The following is a 19,409-nucleotide window of genomic DNA, read 5'->3' on the forward strand; positions in this document are numbered from 1 at the left end:
TGGACCACCATGGCCAAGTCAGACTTCATGAGGTACGGTGACAGCTGGCACACAAGCTTTGACTGTGCAAAGGCCCTCCCGGCCACTGCTGACACCTGGGCATCAAGCTTCAGCACTGAGTCCAGAAGGACCCCCAGACTGCGGACCTGCGTCCTTGGGGGAAGCATAACCCTGTCGAGCACAGGTTGTCACCCTATGTCCCAATCAGAGCCGGCCCAAGATAATTTTCAAGTGTAAGCGAATAGAAATTTTGGTGCCCCCCCCCCCACACACACACACACACCAAACCACATGAACGGGCCAGCAGAGCATTGGATAAGCAAAAATGTTGGATAATATGAAGGCCAAGTGTGAATAACTGCAGTTGATCACCTTGATTAGCATAGAATAGCCTTGCTAGACATGGTTATGGTTGTTGAGCATTATTCCTAGCAGTGCAATAATTGAGGACTTTTTAAGTATTGACCACTGGACTGATTCTGGACTATGATTTTGAATTTATGTGGTTGTAATTGTTGTTTTTAGTAGTTTTTGTTTTAATGTTTGAGTTTAATTGTCATTATATTATTGGAATTTGTATGTCGGCCATCAAATTGTTGCCACCCTGAGTCCTCTTCGGGTGAGAAGGGCGGGACAGAAGTATGGGAAATAAATAAATAAATAAATAAATAGTAAAAAAAGGACAGTAAAAAAAGGACAGTAAAAAAGAACACTCAAAAACAGGGGAATTCCAAACATGAAACAATCAGGGCCAGCTAACACCTCTCAACAAAGATATACGAACCCCACTTGCTTAGTTTCCAACAGACCTCACAACCTCTGAGGATGCCTGCCATTGACTGCCATAGATGTGGCCCTCCTCTGGACACTTTCCAGCATTATTTGGCAGAGAAGGAGAAAGAATTTGGGCCCTTCCACACAGCTCTATAACCCAGGATATCAAGGCAGGATAACCCACATTACCTGCTTTGAACTGGATTGTCTGAATCCTTACTGCCATATATCCCAGTTCAAAGCAGGTAATGTGGGTTATTTGTTTGAAGCCATTCTTCCATGTTCTAGTCTCCAAGGCAGAAGACAACAAGCTTGCTCCCTCCTCCCTATGACTGCCTCTCACATAATTATACATGATGAGGAAATTCCCAGCTTGATTTCGTCCCCGCAGGCTATATGATTATGTGGGATGCAGGACTTCTTTGGGGTCAGAAACACCATTTCCCGCCAAAGGGAAGGGGATGGGGTCTCAGAAACATAATGAGGCAACATAACACATGGGCAAGTAGGAACACATAGACAGAAACACTGAGCTTTTAGGGCAATTTTATATACATGAGAGATGTAGTTTCCCAAAGTACCCTAGCAAGCCAGACTCCTTGGCACATAAATCCTGGGGGACTCTAAAGAGAGGGATGAAGGAAGGAATGTCCCTAAGTTTGGGAAGGCACGGGGCCAGGATGGCCCCGATAGAGGGAAAAGATGAACTGATTGCAAGAGAGAGAATAAGTATAAGTTCCGAATTGCTATTGTTACAGGGCAGTCGGTGGCTCCCAGAGAGAACACACCACTCTCAGAACCACGAGGCTGCGAGTTCGAATCCCGCTCAGGGACAAAAATGTCAAAATCAGTTGGAAATGTTTTGCCAGAGAAGGCAAGGCTTGACAGCTCGATTTATTTATTTACTACATTTATATGCTGCCCTTCTCACCCCAAAGGGGACTCAGAGCAGCTTACAAATTACATTCACATACAATACATTATATTATTAGCATAGTAAAATAATAGTATTAAATTACTATATTGTACTAAATCATTACATTGTAATATTATTAGTAATATTACATTTAATATATAATATATAATTAAAATTATTAAATTGTATTATTATCAGTATTATATCATAATAAATAAATAAATAAAGTTTTATTATTATTATTCTTAGAAGGTAAAGGGAAAAGATGAACTGATTGCAAGAGAGAGAATAAGTATAAGTTCCGAATTGCTATTGTTACAGGGCAGTCGGTGGCTCCCAGAGAGAGTACACCACACTCAGAACCAGGAGGCTGCAAATCCCACTCAGGGACAAAAATGTCAAAATCAGCTGGAAAAAGGCACGGAGGGTACGGGGTGCACGGAGAGCTGCCAAGGCACATGTTTTGCCCGAGAGTGCCCCCCGTCGATGTGCGCCCAACTCCGAGGCGTAATTGGCGTCCCATGTTGGACCGGCCCTGGTCCCAATCGGCCACATGACTGACCTGGGGGACCTCTGTCTTGTCAGGATTAAGTTTCAGCTTGTTTGCCCTCATCCAGTCCATATGTTCAACCGGCATATGAAAAGGTTTCGAGAGTGCATTGGCATATACTGTATATACTCGAGTATAAGCCTAGTTTTTCAGCCCTCTTTTTAAGACTGAAAAAGCCCCCCTCGGCTTATACTCAGGTGAGGATCCAGATTGGCTTATATTTGGGTCAGCTTATACTCGAGAATATATGGTACATTTATTATTTTTCTCTATTATTATTGGTATTATTACATTTATTATTTTTCTTTATTATTGTTGCTACAATTACATTTATTTTACTCTATTTTTATTATTATTAATACATTTATTATTTCACTCTGATATTATTATTATTATTATTATTGCATTTATTATTTTACTCTATTTATTATTACATGTATTATTTTCCTGTATTTATTATTATTATTATTATTATTACATGTATTATTTTACTCTATTATTATTAAAAGGATACATAAGCACATTTACATTGAAGAAGATGAGAATGATGATTTGATCAGAGTTGGACAGTCTTATCTTAAATTTGAGCTTTATGTAAATAATCAAAAACATTTAACCTACTGATGCCTCAATTAATGTAATTTTATTGGTATCTATTTTTATTTCTGAAATTTATCATCCTCGGCTTATACTGGAGTCAATGTTTTCCCAGTTTTTTTGTGGTAAAATTAGGTGCCTCGGCTTATATTCGGGTCGGCTTATACTCAAGTATATGGTAATATTTCTTAGGAAAATTATATTCAGAATTCTGCTTTATAAACAAAAAACCTTTAAAAAAAACCCTATATTGTATATTTATTTTAAAATACCACACATACACAGACATACTTTGAACAGCATAGAGAAAGGTGTTTTGTTGTCTGTGGTCCTTTTCAGAAGATTTCACCTCACTTTCTGTCCCTGTGATAATTGGATTTTTAAAAAGTTGGCTTGTTGTGGAAACAAAGATTGATGATAAAGCTTTGGTGGAGACATCATCTCCCCATGATAACTCTTTCAAGAATGAAGTACCCTTCCGAGGGGTAGATATCTCTCACTTCCTGTTGTCTCACCACTCCCCTTCTTAACTATGAGTCATTTGTAAGTCAGATGTTTGTAACTCGGAGACTGCCTATATTTATAATCATATGTATATCAAACATATGTATAATGGCCAAACAGGTTTAGAGCATTTTAATGCAATTTATTTTTGGTTATCAATTTTGGATTCTAAGTGTGATATCTATATTTGAAGCTTGAGATACATTAATTCAGATTATTTTTCATACATTCTTCTAACCTACCCTTTCCCAAATAAATTTGTTTTTATATTGAAGCAAAGCAAAAGCAGAACAAAGGTCACAAAGTGGGCTATAATAGAGTTTCCAAAGAATGAGTGTCTCCTATTTGGGTTTATAACAAGCACTACATCCTTTGATTGCAATTTTTGGCTCCTTCCTTTTTTCCTGAACCAGACTGATATGTAAGAAGCAAACAGTGCTTCACTCTCTCATGATTGGTGGCTCAGAGTTAATGCCCAAAAATTTGCAGTGGGTTCAGTGTGTAATATTTCCGGCGAATGTTAGAACTTCTCAGTTACATACTAGGCTAGCATGAGTCATGTTGCAATCTCAAGGAGTTACGTGATGCACTCCATACACTCTGTACGTGATGCCAGTGTGGCTATTCTGCTAGAACAGTGCAAAGCTCTTAATAAATTACCAGAAGGAGAATGCCATATTATATACATCCATAACAGGGATCTCTTACACAGAGACATGTTACGGTCTAGTGTTTCTGTCCTAAATAACCTTCCAAAACTATCTTCAGTGAAGGTTTCAATATATGAAGGTGAAGAAAGTGCATGGGGCAATCTTGGGATGTTTGAATGGGCTGGGCCGAAGAGAAGCCTTTTTAAAATCAGGAAGTTAACTTCCTTCCCCAAAGTCAAAAAAATAATTTAAACATGAATGGAGATGCAGCCAGGAAGCTGTTCTCTGAGGTCCCGTTGAGGATTGTCCACACCAGCAATTCATGCACTTTATAATGACACATTTGAGTGCCATCCCACTACCAGGCAGGCTGAAAGGATTTTAGTCTGGAGTACGTCTTTCTTTCGTGCTGGGAATGGCTGGTTCAACACTGATCATATAATGCAGATTGGACTGCATTGCAAGGACAGTGTAGAATCATATAATGCAGTATGGTTCCATAATGCAATTCAATGAAGTTTGAATTGTATTACATAAACTGTATTTTGCAGGCATAGTAGCCAAGAACTCTGTGGGGACCCATCCAAACAAGCCCAAAAACCGGAGCCTGTCTTGGTTTTACTGGAGGCGTCCAAATGACACCTTCAGTAAAATAGAATTAATTTGGAACAAACAAGGATTTCCCTGTTTTTTCCAAATTAATGAAATACCTGGTAAGATTTGGATCTTATAGTAAAATCCGGGTCTTACCAAGTGTGGACCCTGTGTAGATTGGGCCGAGGGACCACGTCATGCGATTCCCAGGCCCAATCCACACAGCCATCTTGGTTTTTTGGGCTCCAAGAGCCTGAAAAACCAAGAAGGCGCCCAACCCCTCCTCCAAACCCCAAATGTACCCCTAAAAATAAAATTAAACTTACCTGTCCACCATTACATTCCTCCTTGCGCCCTCCTGGCATGAGGAAATGATGTGGAAGGAGACAGGGGGGTGAGAAGGGATTTTTCTCCTCAGCCCTCCCCCAACTCCTGTTGCGAGGAGGAAACTAATGGCAGCCAGATAAGTTTTATTTTCTTTTTAAGGGTACATTTGGGGTCTTCAGGGTGGCTACATGCCATCCTGATTATATTTGGGATGGCATGTAGCCGCCACCACCTCTGGGAAAGTTTGGTTTTTTTTGGGAGAGTGGGGATGGGAATCTGTGCCAAAGTGGCTTTTTAAAATCCGCTTTTAAAACCTGTTTTGGTGTGCATTTAGGACCTGTCTGAAAGCACCCTGAGTTTGTTCTTGACTAATGGGAGTGCTTTATTTGCTGCACCCATTTACAGTATTTAGCAGCAAATTGCCACCTAGCAATACAATGCATGATGCTGCAGGTGAAAAGAGTATTTTAAATTGTTTGAAACGTGTTTTTTCTTGAGTGATGGGAAATGCTAGAGGAGAATCTTAGACTGGCAAGAAACATGGCAGTTCGAAACTTATTCTGCATGAAAAATGCATGGGTTTCTTTTTTGTCGATGTCTGTGCAGAAAGTTTTCTGTACACACAATGATACTATTCCTCCATCCCACCCTGAACTGTAAAGAGTTTTTCAAAACTTCATAGGTTTCAATAACTATCTCACAGCAAGTTCAAAAATGCTGCAAATTATTCTTTCTTGCATTCAAAATATGATTCACGAAGACTTCATCCCTACCACACACCGAGAACCCACTTGAGAAAGTCAAAGGAAAGTTTGGAATATCTCTTCTGGAATGACTTTAGAGAGATTTCTATATTTGCACGAGATGGATTTTCTTTCTGTGCCATCTCAGCAAAAAGGATTTATAGATACTGACCTGTTTCAGTAGACATCCCTGTTTGATCACCACGCCTCTGAACTCCTCCTTGAAAACCCCATCATCGTCACTGGAATTTCCTTCACAGAAGAATCCACTGTCTGCCTGTTTAAAGACATTGTGTTAAGTTCTTTTATTTTTTTTTAGTTTTTACTTCAAAGTGATTATTAACGTTTTCCTTTTCTGTCCAAACTATCCAGGCTTTTTAAAAAAGAACATTTATTTTGCTGCCATTTGCTACATAGTCCAACATCAGAAGAAACAGGAAAAAGTAGCTGGGAGACACAGTATGAGGAAGCGCAGGCACTATCAAACCAGGGTCACTGCTGCTTATAGAGGAGGGGAAATAATGAAATATATTTTCAGCCTGTGGACAGTGAAGCAGAGGACACAAGCAGATTACAAAATGTGGCTGATACATATATTTGGAAGGATTAAGTAGTCTTAGTGTAGATATTCCTACTAATATTTCCTTAGACAACATTTGCATCTAGCTCACTGCTTTCTAAATTGTGGGCCCTGACCCCAGATGGGGTCCTCATTGAAACTGAACAATTTTCTGAATGTCACCTGGTGACTGTTTTAATCATTTATATGACCCTATTATGCAGTGTTTACAGTGGACTCTGCAGAAAAGACTTCAACTGCACTTTGCAAAAAGGAATTAGCCTGGTTAGCAAGTCTTACAAATACTGGTATGTTATCAGTAAACGTTTTATTTTTATACCTGTTTTATATACATATATACCTAGGGTTAGGCTGCAGTGGCGCAATGAGTTAAACCCTTGTGCCAGCTGAACTGCTGACCTGAAGGTCAACGGTTTGAACCTGTGAGAAAAGGGGTGAGCTCCCATCTGTCAGTCACAGCTGCCCATGCGGGGACACGAGAGAAGCCTCCCAGCAGGATGGTAACACATCTGGGTGTCCCCTGGGCAACATCTTTGTAGACGGCCAACTATCTCACACCAGAAGCGACTTGCAGTATGTTCTCGTTTTGCTTCTGACACGATTAAAAAAACCTAAGGTTAGGTAAATATTTCTTGGGCCAAAAGAGGATCTGAGTGGGAAAGTTTAAGGCCCCTTCTACTCTGCCATATAAAATCCAGTTTATGTGCTTTGAACTGGATTATATGGCAGCGTAGACTCCTATAATCCATTTCAGAACAGATAATGTGAATTATCTGCTTTGATAATTTGGATTATATTGCAGTGTAGAAGGAGCCCAAGAAGCCCTGGTCTAGCTAAGGCATATAGAACAATAAGAAATTCAGTTCTAGGAGCAAACTAATTATGTACATGTACCATAAATATATATTTGGTGATTTGATAGCAGAGAGGGGCAGCAGGAGATGTGAGTAAAATCAACTTGCTTGCCTTCTCCAAACTCTGGAGTTTAACTCTCCCCTTCCAATTCTGAAACCCAAAAAGGTGTGAAGACTGCTCTATTTTGTATCAGAACTGCTCCCACAGTCCACTTACAGCTAAAACAGGAAATGTGTGGTTTGTACAGCAAGTAAGTAAGCATGCTCTTCAAACCAATGCACCCAAAGGTGAGAGTTGGTTTTACTGACCTCATTTCTAAAAGTTTGTTCAAGGGCTTGGACTAATATGTGGTTGAATGTCTAGAGCCAAAAAAAGAATTTGCAGAGGCATTTACAGATCAATACAAAGCAGGCATCCTATCAAATGTCAGGTAATTGGGACAAACTCTCCCTCCACTGCAGTGATTCATGGCCTCTAAGGTTTCCAAGACACTGGCTTGCCAAAAGAAGCCACATGATGTTTTATAATCAAACAAAGGCAGAAATGTGTACCTGCGGGAATATAGTACAGGTAAAGGTTTTCTCCTTGACAGCTGATTTTGGGTAGTTTATTTTTTCCTATAACTAGAAGAGGAATCCCTTAAATTGGGTCATGAACACAGTGGTTTAGTCTCCACACATCAATCCCACAACTATGAAGACAGAGAAAATGGCAGCTGGAAGTGCCAAAATATGGGAGTGTGCTCCGTTGGAGGGATGCGGTGGTGTGGAAGAAATGCATTTCTGGTCCCACAGTGGCTATAGAGATATCTCATGCTTTAAAACATACAAAGTAATAATAGGCGTCCTCATTGTCAAGGAAGGGAGTTTCTGACAAGCCTTCAGCTGCAGTTTTGGATATCTCCCCAGCAGCCTGAAAATAACCTTCATTCAACAGGGCTGATGCCACCATTAGACCACCTTGGCGATTTTGGATGGCATTGTTGGATAGAAGCCAGTCAATGACGCAACTGCCTGGTAGCAAAGAAACAAACCATGGAGTGTTAGTAGACAAGCAGTAGATATCTCAGGCTTAATTAGATAGCACCAATTAAACAAAGGGAAAGCGCTGTTCTGTCATACTCATAGTTTTTAAAGTATGTCTTCCACAGGTTTGCAGGTTTAACTTTTGCAGATTCGATTAGTTGCAGATTTGAGTAACACATTCTCAATAAGAATCTCTAAGTCCTCCAGCATGACTCTTTGTCAACACCAGCCATAGAGTTACACTGTAGGACATAGACATTCCCAGAGAGCACACTTCTCTATGCATTTATAGACCTCCATTTTTAATTTGACTTTTTGTAATTTGCAGTTTTCCCATTTTTGCCGGGATTCTGCATCCCTAAGCCCAGTAAAGGCCTGGTTTATATCCTGCCTTTTCCCCACAGCTAAGACCCAAGACAGTCTACAAATCAAAACAAACACAATATAGTTGAAACATGTGAAAGGTGAACATTACAACTGAAATAAACTATCAATAACATTTTAAACATTTCAGATATCCAGTTAAATATACCACAGAGTCCTATCAAACTGAGGCTGGATCTACCTTGCCCTATATCCCAGGATCTGATCCCAGATCATCTGCTTAGCCCAGATGATCTGGCTGTGTATCCTCATATAATCCAGTTCAAAGCAGATGATCTGGGATCAGATCCTGGGATATAGGGCAAGGTAGATCCAACCTATGATTTGTCCAAATTGCAATTAACATTCAGTAATATAAAACCTATGATTAATGTGTTTGGGATTCAATGAGCCAGCACTGTTATCTGTTTTAACACTCAAAGCAGATACGACATATAATAATGGATTGCTAGGTTTGCATCCAGTGTTGTTCTACTTTTGAAGGAATCTTTGTCTAATTGAATCCCCCCATAAATAGAAAAGAAATGTGAGGGATTTAGGGATTGTCTCTTATGTTCTGTCCCATCCCAACTACCTTAAAATCTTTGCTGGTTACCAAATCCTTTATTTTCTTTTTACAGTCACTGCTAAACCAAAAATTCAGAAGAACATCAACAATAAAATTTCCACTGTTCAGCAATAATATGTGACACATTTGAGATGTCACCTGATTGTTTGCTGCAGCATCAGTTTGCTCCAGACTAAAAATCCAACATTTTTTTCACATAAAGCACCTAAGTATTAGAGCCAACATTTTTGTCTCAGCTTCTGAGCTGGTGCTTGCCTTACAAAAGACTGTACCAATGTGACCATTTAACTTTGGGGTGTGTGGAGCAAGATTAGACATGAAAACTTCATCAGTTGGAAAAACCAGAGCATAGATGGATTTGTCACGAGAATCATATAACTCAAATTATTTCTTTATGCTAAGTTGTTCTGTTGCCAAAAATAAATATGACATTTCATTTCTCTGGTCACACTTTCAATAATGACCCTATTTATAAAAGCAAGCTTTTTGCTTTATATATTTATCAAGCCTCTTTAGGATCTGTTATGTTTTAACTATTTTGTATTGACTGTTGAAATGCAGCTCTTACTTTGCTTCACGTGTATTAGCATAAGTGTGAATAAGTCCCACAAAGTATCTATCTGGACCCCAAACAGATAATCTCATTATAAGTTTATTTTACAGTTCTCTCTATAAAATGCTGGTAAAAGTTCTTTACCTGTAAAGCAGTGATTGAAAATTTTCTTGTCTTTTTCCAGTTTCATTTCTCGTATCCCTTTGTCAGGGTCTTTCATCGAAACATACAAGGAACTGTTAGGAGATAGAAATTATGAACAGTTAGGAAAGAATGTTGAGTTGGGAATTAATCATAAATCTTCTTGGACCTCTTTCCTAACAACTTTTCAAATTGACCTATGGTTGTAGCTTCCAAGGATTATCTTATCTGTTTCCTGATCACTAGAAGCAGAATCTTTAGCAAGCTTCTACCAACAGCTGCGTGTGGCCAATAGTGGGTGTGTTTGATTTATGGAGAATGGATTAAGCCAGATCCCACATGTTCAAACCCTGGGATCACTATGGAGCCTTGTGGAAGCTCTAGGGTAAATCATGTCTCCCCTTGAGTTGAATGGTGGAAGCACCGCTTTTACTGCAAATCCAATGGTGTGTCATAGGGATGCTCCACAGCAGCTGACACATCTTTAATTAGGGTTTCAATATTCATATTGAACATATACACTGAGAGACACTCTGCATAGGAGAAAAAGCAGCTTGGAGGTGATGTGGAGGATAGAGGTCTCAGAAAAATTAACACCACTTTAGAACACCATTATTTCACATTAAATCTCCATCTCATGGGGTTGCTCGCTCCTCTTCATTAAAAACAATGACAAAACACTATCAGAGGTTTGGATTAGGTGTGATTATCCCCTAAGACAGTGGTTCTCAACCTGTGGGTCCCCAGGTGTTTTGGCCTACAACTCCCAGAAATTCCAGACAGTTTACCAGCTGTTAGGATTTCTTGGAATTGAAGGCCAAAACATCTGGGGACCCATAGGTTGAGAACCACTGCCCTAAGTGAAGAATGCTACTCCTCTCTTATTTACTGATGACAGCTCAACTCTCTATTCCAGGGAATGAACTAAAGTGAACTTTCACAAACCTTAGATTGATTGTGGTTGGAAGCTTGACAGACTTCCTGGTTGATCTCCTGGAAAATCGTTGGCCTCCCAAAATGCACTTAATGGCCTTCTTGATGTCTTTCACCCATGCATCTCTCTCCTCAAGGTGAGAGGCTTGGAAGAAATGGTCCTGCTGTTTGTTAGTTGTGAGTTTGAAGACAAACTGGAGAAGAAATTGATTTTTTAAAGGTCAGCATTTATTTCTTCCATGACTATGGGCATAATTTATTTTACAAGCTGTGACAACAAGCAAACAAGTGATTTTGGGTTCTGCAGTCAAAACAATTAACATCTCTATGCTCTGATTTTAGAAAAGAAATGTAAGTGTGCCCTTGTTACATCATGTAACAAGGGCACATGAAAAATAACACCTTATAGCAACACCTTTTTATAGGTCTCTGTACTTGCCTTAATGAATGTTTGTAATTGTTCTATTTTGCAGTAGGACATTTTGTAGTTTCAGGATGTGTGTCCTCACTAGACACTCCTGAGCTGGGGAATTACAAAGTAACATTGGATAAACCAATCTTTCCAAATCTGATGTCTTTCATCTGGACTACAATACAGTATAATACAATACAAAGACAGTCTCCATCTTGTCTCCTTGCTCCAGCTGAAGGCCCCTCCTACCAGTAACATGCTTTGTGTGTGTGTAAGTGTGTGTGTATGTGTATACACATGCACACACACGCACACGCACACACATGAATATATATAATATTAATATTAATAATAATATTATGTTGTAATACAATGTAATAATAATTATAATTCACTATTATAATTGTATATTTATATTACATGCAATATTACTAATAATATTGCAATATAGTTGTATAATATAATATATTGTATGTATATATACTTGTAAACCGCCCTGAGTCCCCTTCGGGGTGAGAAGGGCGGTATATAAATGTCGCAAATAATAATAATAATAATAATAATAATAATAATAATAATAATAATAATAATAATAATGGCCTAGGGGTGATGGGATTTGGAGTCTAACAGAGTTGGAAAGAACTACATTGAGGAATTTGATATAGGCAGCTTCCAGTTTTTGATTTTCCTGCTTGCCCTAGAGATCCACAAAGATCATAATTCTCCAAAGACATCTAGAGATCTCATCCCATGAGTGGGGAGGGGGAGTGGTGAAAAGTAGAGGAAACCATTGTACTTCATTCACTACTGTTGAGGTCCTTCTCCTGGGATGGCCAGCCATCCCACGTCCTTTCCCTGTTTATCCCCCATCTTTCGTCGTCTTCAGCCATTTGGAATTGGGTAGCACCCGATTCCGCAAAACGCATTCTGGGCTGTTTCCATGTGCTGCGGAAAAGGAGTCCCGCTGAGTCCCACTGGAAGTGCCCTTACATCATGTAATGGCCTTCATGGGACTTCATTTCCCAAGCAGATTGAAATGGAGCCCAGAATGTGTGGGACAAGGTCCTAGGATACATAATGAATCTTTTCAATAAACCTGAACTTGATAGATTTCCATATAAGTGATCCCTTAAAGTAGGACCAGGAAAACAAGAAAAAATGACAAGCATTGTTTTCTAGGCTGACTTTTCCTTCATGGCTTAGGTAGCCAGCAAGATCTGGTAGAACCATAACTTTGGTGAAAATGTCTACCAAATGCCACACTCTTTGTTCAGTGTTCTTTAGAAGGCATACATACTTACCATCCTTTTACCAAAATCCTGGCAGGGACTTGTTAGGGTGCTTCCTTTTAGAGGAATCATTCCTTTAGGGCTGGTGTCAGTCTTCTTCTTAAAGAATTCAATGGCATCTTCTGACAGCACAACCCACATTGGTTTCCAGGTGTTAAACATGCTGCCCTGCATTCAAAACAGTTGGGACAATATCAATCTGCACATTCTGTGACAGCATAAAAAGAAACACCTTTAAACAAAATTGTGTCTGAATAGAAATGTATTTATACATAGCATATCAGACTCCACCTTTCACTAAGGATTTCTAAAAAGGCTTAAAAACAGGTTGCAAAATATGATATTCGGCAATGGACATAATAGTTAATTATTATTTTTTCTCATTCCTTAGCAGATCCATAGCAATAAGGGAGGGTAATTCAAAAAAAAAAAAGGGCTAGGTAATGCTAGTCGTGACAAATTTATTGAAACGCTTTTAATGTAAGTCACTGAGTCTCCTTGTGGAGAGAAAAAGCAGGGTATAAATAAGCATAATAATAACAATAATAAGTATGTGTTTTTTTCCTTCTCATAGAGTTGCTCTAATCTACTGATCATTTTGGTTTCTCCTTTCTGCAGCTTCATGGTAAAGAGCCACAACTGTGCACAATATTACAAGTATGACCACACCATACATTTGCATGTGGGTCATTTTTATTTTCACTCTCTTTCCTTCAAAAAACGCCCTTTGCTCCACTGTAAGAACTGTTTGCTTATTTCTTTTATGCTTCAAATTCTTTAAGCAGCTGTCTTTCCATTTTTTAGATTTCCTTGCCCAGAGAGGCACATTTACCACCCCCATTAACTTTTTCTGAGGCATTTTTCTGTACAATAGGCTTTAGACTCATTCAGTGATGTCTTTCCAAAGGTGTAGAAGTGTTACTACATTGCTCTGGAACTTGGAGGTGGCCAGCGCAGTTGACACAATCGCTCCCAAACATCTCCTTTTACAAAGCAGAGCCAAAACTGCCTCGAGTCCCCCTCTGGGGGAGAAAGGAAGGGTAAAAATAAGGTAAATAAATAAATAATAAATAATAAATTGGCTCCTTGGTACTCTAAGGAGCTGGCGGCAATGAAGTGAACAAAAAAGGAGACTAGAGATGTGTTGGCGTAAATCTCATAACAAATCCAATCGAGCACAGTGTAGAGCTCATTCAAATGTTGGCTCCACAGCAACGAAGGCAGCACAAAGACGGTTTGTAGCCTCCAACATTGAATCTGCAAAGAACTGCCCTAGGGAGCTGCTTCGAGTGGTCAGAGGACTTTTGAACTCTGCCCAGCCAGGAGTCCCTGACCAATAGGCAGCTCATTGTAATGAGTTTGCTAAGTTCTTTGCAGATGAAGTTGCTCAGATCCACAGCGACTTGGATTCCATTGTTGATGCAGTCTCTGTGGATGTTACGGAAACACTTGCTTGTCCTTGTTTGATCAATTCTTTTCAGCTTGTGCAGCCTGAGGACGTGGACAAGATTTTGGGAGAAGTGAAAGCGACTACCTGTTCTCTGGACCCTAGCCTCTCCTGGCTAATAAGAGTGGCCAGGAGGGGACTGACAGAGTGGTGAAGGTGTTGGTTAATGCCTCCTTGACTCAGGGCATAATGCTCTCTAGTTTCAAGAAGGCTGTAGTAAGACCTTTATTGAAAAAAACGACACTGAATCCCACTCAATTGGAGAATTACCAGCCAGTATCAAATCTCCGCTTTCTGGGCAAGTTTCTAGAGAAGGTGGTGGCCTCGCAGCTCCAAAGTTTCTTGGATGAAACTGACTGTCTAGATCCATTTCAATCTGGTTTCAGGCCCAGTTTTGGAACTGAGATGGCATTGGTCACCCTGGTGGATGATCTACAAAGAGAACTAGATAGTGGAATTGTGTCCCTGTTATTCCTCATGGACCTTTCAACAGCGTTCGATACCATCGATCTTGGTATCCTTCTGGGCCATCTCTCTGGGATGGGACTTGGGGACACTGTTTTATAGTGGCTCCGGTCCTTCCTGGAGAGGCGGACCCAGATGGTGGTGCTGGGGGACTCCTGTTCAACTCCCACTTGGACTACTGCAATGCTCTCTATGTGGTGCTGCCTTTGAAGATAGTTCAGAAGCTTCAATTGGTTCAGAGTTTGGCAGCCAGGTTACCAACTGGAGCACCATACAGGGAGTGAATAACTCCCATGTTATGGCAGCTCCACTAGCTTCCGGTCTGCTTCTGGGCTAAATACAAAGTACTGGTAATTACCTATAAAGCCCTAAACATTTCAGGCTCAGACTATTTGACAGCCCACATCCCTGTGTATAAACCTGTTCAGACTTTGCAATCATTGGAGGAGGCCCTCCTCTCAGTCCCACCCCCATCTCAAGCGCGGCTGGTGGGGATGAGAGAGAGAGGGCCTTCTCCATGGTTGTCCCTTCCCAAAAGAAATCATGACAGCCCCTACACTCCTGTCTTTTAAGAAAGAGCTAAAAACCCATCTTTGCTTGCTTGCGTTTGGAGAGGAGGATGAGTAACAACATTGACTCTCTAAATGGAAGAAGCTGACAATTACTATTTTATTGTAATTTATTGAAGAGCTATATTTTTATATCTTATACAGTTTTAATTGTCTGACTGTATGCTTTATGATGCCTGACAGTTTGATTTATATTAGTAGTCAATGTCTTTTAATTTGTTCAATTTATATGTCTTAATGTTGAACTGATGGCATTTAATGTTTGCCAGTTTTATGTTTTATGTTTATGAGTCCCTTCGAGGAGAGAGAGAGGGTTAAAAATTACTTATTATTATTATTATTATTATTATTATTATTATTATTATTTTCTGAATGTTCTTGTCACTCAAATGATGCTTCTTCCAAGGGGGTAGTATATGTAGGAAGATGGGGGAATACAAAGTCACTGCTATGCAACTTCCCTAAAATGTCACTTCTCCTTTCCTTTCTGTCTGTTATACCGCATGCCTAGAAATAATGGTTTCCCCTGCTGTTGGACACACAAAATCTTACCACATATATTCTGTTGGTAATTTAACCCCACAGCTAACATAAGAAGCTGGCAAATTTTTCCCACAACTACTGTCAAAAGCTAGCCTCCGTTGTTCATTCTTTAGCTGCAATCTTATGAGAGTACGGCCCACTGTATGGAAACAAATCTTGTCAGTGTCAAATTCACTAGGTTTATTTTATGCTAGGTTCATTGATGTTCAATTTATTTCAATTCAAGGTGTTGACTTTGTGTTTTAAAAATCCAATAAGGAATTTCCTCCTGCTATATAACATTGTCGAAGATCTGTGCTCAGTCCCCACCATTCTTCTTATTATCTTGTTCTAAACTGAAGTGTAGCTAGATAGGATAAGGGAGAGAGCCTGTTCAGTTATGCCAGCCAAATTGTTCAATAAACTGTAAGGGCAAGCTTATAAGGCTCAGTCTTGCTCATTTTAAGAAGTTATTTAATCCTATGAGCTTATTTTAGCTGAGCTTTTGATAGCTTTTAGTCTAGTATTGTTTTAGATAAAGTTTTCATTACAATATGAAAACTGCTGTCTATTGTTGGTTTTAATTTGTGGGGGTTTTTTATCCCAACTTATATTTGGATTGTAAGTTTCCCTGAACTTCCTTTTATTGCGCAAAGAATGGATAGTTAATGACCCAACAAACATCTCAACAAAACTTTACAGAAAAGGGGAAATAAATGCCATGGTTGAAAATAGACTTACAATTTCCCTACAGAATTACTTCTGTTTTGAAAGTGTCTTAACGTTATTTAAGAACTCTATTTTGATGCCTCCCATGCCAGCTGCAGTTTCTGTTGTGGTGTGGGCACTTCCTGTGCTTCCATTTAGATTCCTCCTACACACTGAACATTCCCTTTACCTTATATTGCCTATGTGCAGTGTTAAAGTTTTGATTGCCCTTTCTCTCATTAGATAGTTTTAATTTAATTTAGTTGTTCATTGCATGGGTGACTGCGATTTAAAGTTCTCTACATATGGTACATGTGTTTTCCTCTTTAAACAGAAGACCGTAAGGAACTTTCCCTAGAACATGAAATATCATCTGCTTAGAAAGGATGACTGAAAACCTGCAGGTGCGTCTGGCTATAGGTCTACATGGAAGCCACTTCATCATAGCTACAGGCTTTTGGACATTTTTATTCCTGGTGGGAAAATGTGTGTCATGGACACTTGTACAGAGTCCTAGTACTTAATCCTAAACCCTATCCACAAAATAAACAGAGCTGAATCTATCCCATCAGTTGCTGAAAAATCCTTTTCATGTTTCACTTAATCAGGATACAGGTATGCCAGGATTAACCAAAATGTTAAACGCATGGTGATGTATGTTTTTCAAAATAAAAGGCAGGAAGGTGTTTTAAAGAGTGTGTGGACAGGCGAGAACTAAATTTTGTCCCCATTATACAAATACAGTAGAGTCTCACTTATCCAACACTCACTTATCCAACATTCTGGATTATCCAACGCATTTTTGTAGTCAATGTTTTCAATATATCATGATATTTTGGTGCTAAATTCATAAATACCGTAATTACTACATAGCATTACTGCGTATTGAACTACGTTTTCTGCCAAATTTGTTGTCTAACATGATGTTTTGGTGCTTCATTTGTAAAATCATAACCTAATTTGATGTTTAATAGGCTTTTCCTTAATGCCTCCTTATTATCCAACATATTCGCTTATCCAACATTCTGCTGGCCCGTTTATGTTGGATAAGTGAGACTCTACTGTATAGGACATATACACCACCTTATAAGTATTAAGGGAAAATCTTTCCATTAGTACATGTGCAAAAATTGGCATGTAGGGAAGGGGTAATTTTCTAGTAATTGTAGCTGAGGAGGGATGCAACCTTGATTGTAATCTCCTACTCACTTTCATGTGCCTGACATTTAGTTTAAAAAACATACATGTTGGTTGCTAATGTCAAATAGAGGTTCATTTTCATCTCAGTTTATTTCATATGAAGGAACACACAAAATCTGATTATAAATAGTCATAGAAGTATGCTTCCTAGGAATAACTAGTTGTGTCTAGTTTAACTTTGGTTACTACTTTCTGATTATGATGATTATCAATAATAAATAATCATAATCAGTGGACAGGAGCAAAAAAGTTTTTGTCATCATTGCTGTTAACTATTATTATTATTATTATTATTATTAACATAAAGACACAGTATGACACAGCAAATGAGATATATATGCTGGATTTCGTATCACAAAATCACAAGTTGAACACTTTCAAAGAGTTTAGGACTGTGATGTTTTTTTGGATTATTATTATTATCATGATTATTATTATTATTTAGAAGCATTAGGTGCCTCACAAAATCCTACTTTCATTCTAACTCATGTCTGTCATCCAAGAACCAAGCTTGTGGAGTTGGCTTTTAGGTAATTAACTGATCAATTGGCAGGGGGGGGGCTATCTACACCCCAAAAATATATAGATCTTAATATTCAAGGTAAATCCTACATCTTCTAATATCTAATAGTGGCTGTAAAAAGAGCAGAGTCCCTGGAAATGCATCCCACAGTTATGATGGCAACATTCATCATGCAAGAGAGAGAGGAGTAGGGAGACAGTGGGTAAATGGGTCCCAAGCCCATGATATTTTTTTGAGGGAGCATCATCTCTGCAAAGCTGCTAAATACCTTGAAGGCACCAGAACCTGTCTGATCTTGGAAGCTAAACAGGGAAACACCAGACCTGCCAAAAAATACCAGGTGCTGCCGCATATATTAAGCGGAAGGCAAAGGCACACCACCTCTGAGTATTCCTTGCCTAAAACATTCATGAGGCACGTACTACTCCTACTGCATTTTTGCAAAAGAACATGATGGGAATGACATTAGCATGGTTGCATTAAACAGATGCAGCTTTGTACACTGGCAGTTTTGAAACACTGTGAGCTGCCTGAGAAGAGAACAAATATCACTCCAGGTTCCAAATATTCTAAAGCTCTGCTATGAATCATGAAGATATTTTTCAATGTAAATAAATGCCATATAATTGCTCCTATCCACTAGACAAAGCTCACAGTTCTCTTTGCTTCACAAATAGTACGCTCAACATTTAAGTTTGCTTACAATAAATTTCCTCCTTCAAGACTTTAACTGAAAATTGTGTATATTGCATACCTTCTTTACTAGATACCCTTCTCTTATCAGCCTGGGTTCTCTCTCAGGTTCTTGGTTCATCATTCTGCTTTTCTTCCTGGCCCAGCCCAGTTCAAACACAACTGACACATGCAGACTCTTTTGGTGAGCTGAATTTATACAGTTGTCACTTTCGCAAGTTCCCCTGATTGTCAATCACATGAAAGCAGACTCATTTCCCCTTTCCGGAAGAAGGAAATGCAGAACCAACTGTGAGTGTTAAGTCTTTTTTAATCTTAAAAGAAAACCCATAGTATTAATATTAGGAGAAGACAAAAAATAAATGGAAAAGAATAAATAAATATACAATGTGTTGTCGAAGGCTTTCATAGCCAGAATCACTGGGTTGCTGTGAATTTTCCGGGCTGTATTGCCATGTTCCAGAAGTATTCTCTCCTGATGTTTCGCTTTGCCCACATCTATGACAGGCATTCTCACAACCTCTGAGGATGCCTGCCGTAGATGTGGGTGAAGCATCAGGAGATAATGCTTCTGGAACATGGCCATACAGCAACCCAATAAATATACAGTTAAATGTTTGAGTTCCTTCCAGAATTTAGAAAGAACAGATTCTCTTGTTAATGAATAAATAATGTGTGCAAACATTTTAAGAAAATAATAGTGGAGTATTTCCCAGACAATTCTAGCATCTTCCCAATAAAAAAAAATCAGCTTACCATCAAGTAAGGAGCCTCCAGTGGCTCCGTGTGTTAAAGCGCTGAGCTGCTGAATTTGCAGACCGAAAGGCCCCAGGTTCAAATCCGGGAAGCAGAGTGAGCGCCCGCTGTTAGCCCCAGCTTCTGCCAAC

The 19,409-nt window shown here is 39.2% G+C and overlaps 1 protein-coding gene across 1 annotated transcript in view; it reads right to left on the bottom strand.

Moving 5' to 3' along the window:
* plek (pleckstrin) overlaps positions 1-18,735 on the bottom strand; it is a 25,342-nt gene extending 6,607 nt beyond the window's left edge. The window contains exons 1-6 of the mRNA XM_003215239.4: positions 18,584-18,735; positions 12,408-12,563; positions 10,707-10,888; positions 9,765-9,856; positions 7,919-8,103; positions 5,828-5,932 (exon numbers count right to left, since the gene is read on the bottom strand). Of these exons, the coding sequence (XP_003215287.2) occupies positions 5,828-5,932; positions 7,919-8,103; positions 9,765-9,856; positions 10,707-10,888; positions 12,408-12,563; positions 18,584-18,646 (783 nt within the window). The 5' untranslated portion in view covers positions 18,647-18,735. The remainder of the gene's footprint in view (positions 1-5,827; positions 5,933-7,918; positions 8,104-9,764; positions 9,857-10,706; positions 10,889-12,407; positions 12,564-18,583) is intronic.
* Between the last annotated feature and the right edge of the window lie 674 nt (positions 18,736-19,409).

The sequence above is a fragment of the Anolis carolinensis genome, chromosome 1 (assembly GCF_035594765.1).
Source record: "Anolis carolinensis isolate JA03-04 chromosome 1, rAnoCar3.1.pri, whole genome shotgun sequence".
Lineage (NCBI taxonomy): Eukaryota > Metazoa > Chordata > Lepidosauria > Squamata > Dactyloidae > Anolis > Anolis carolinensis.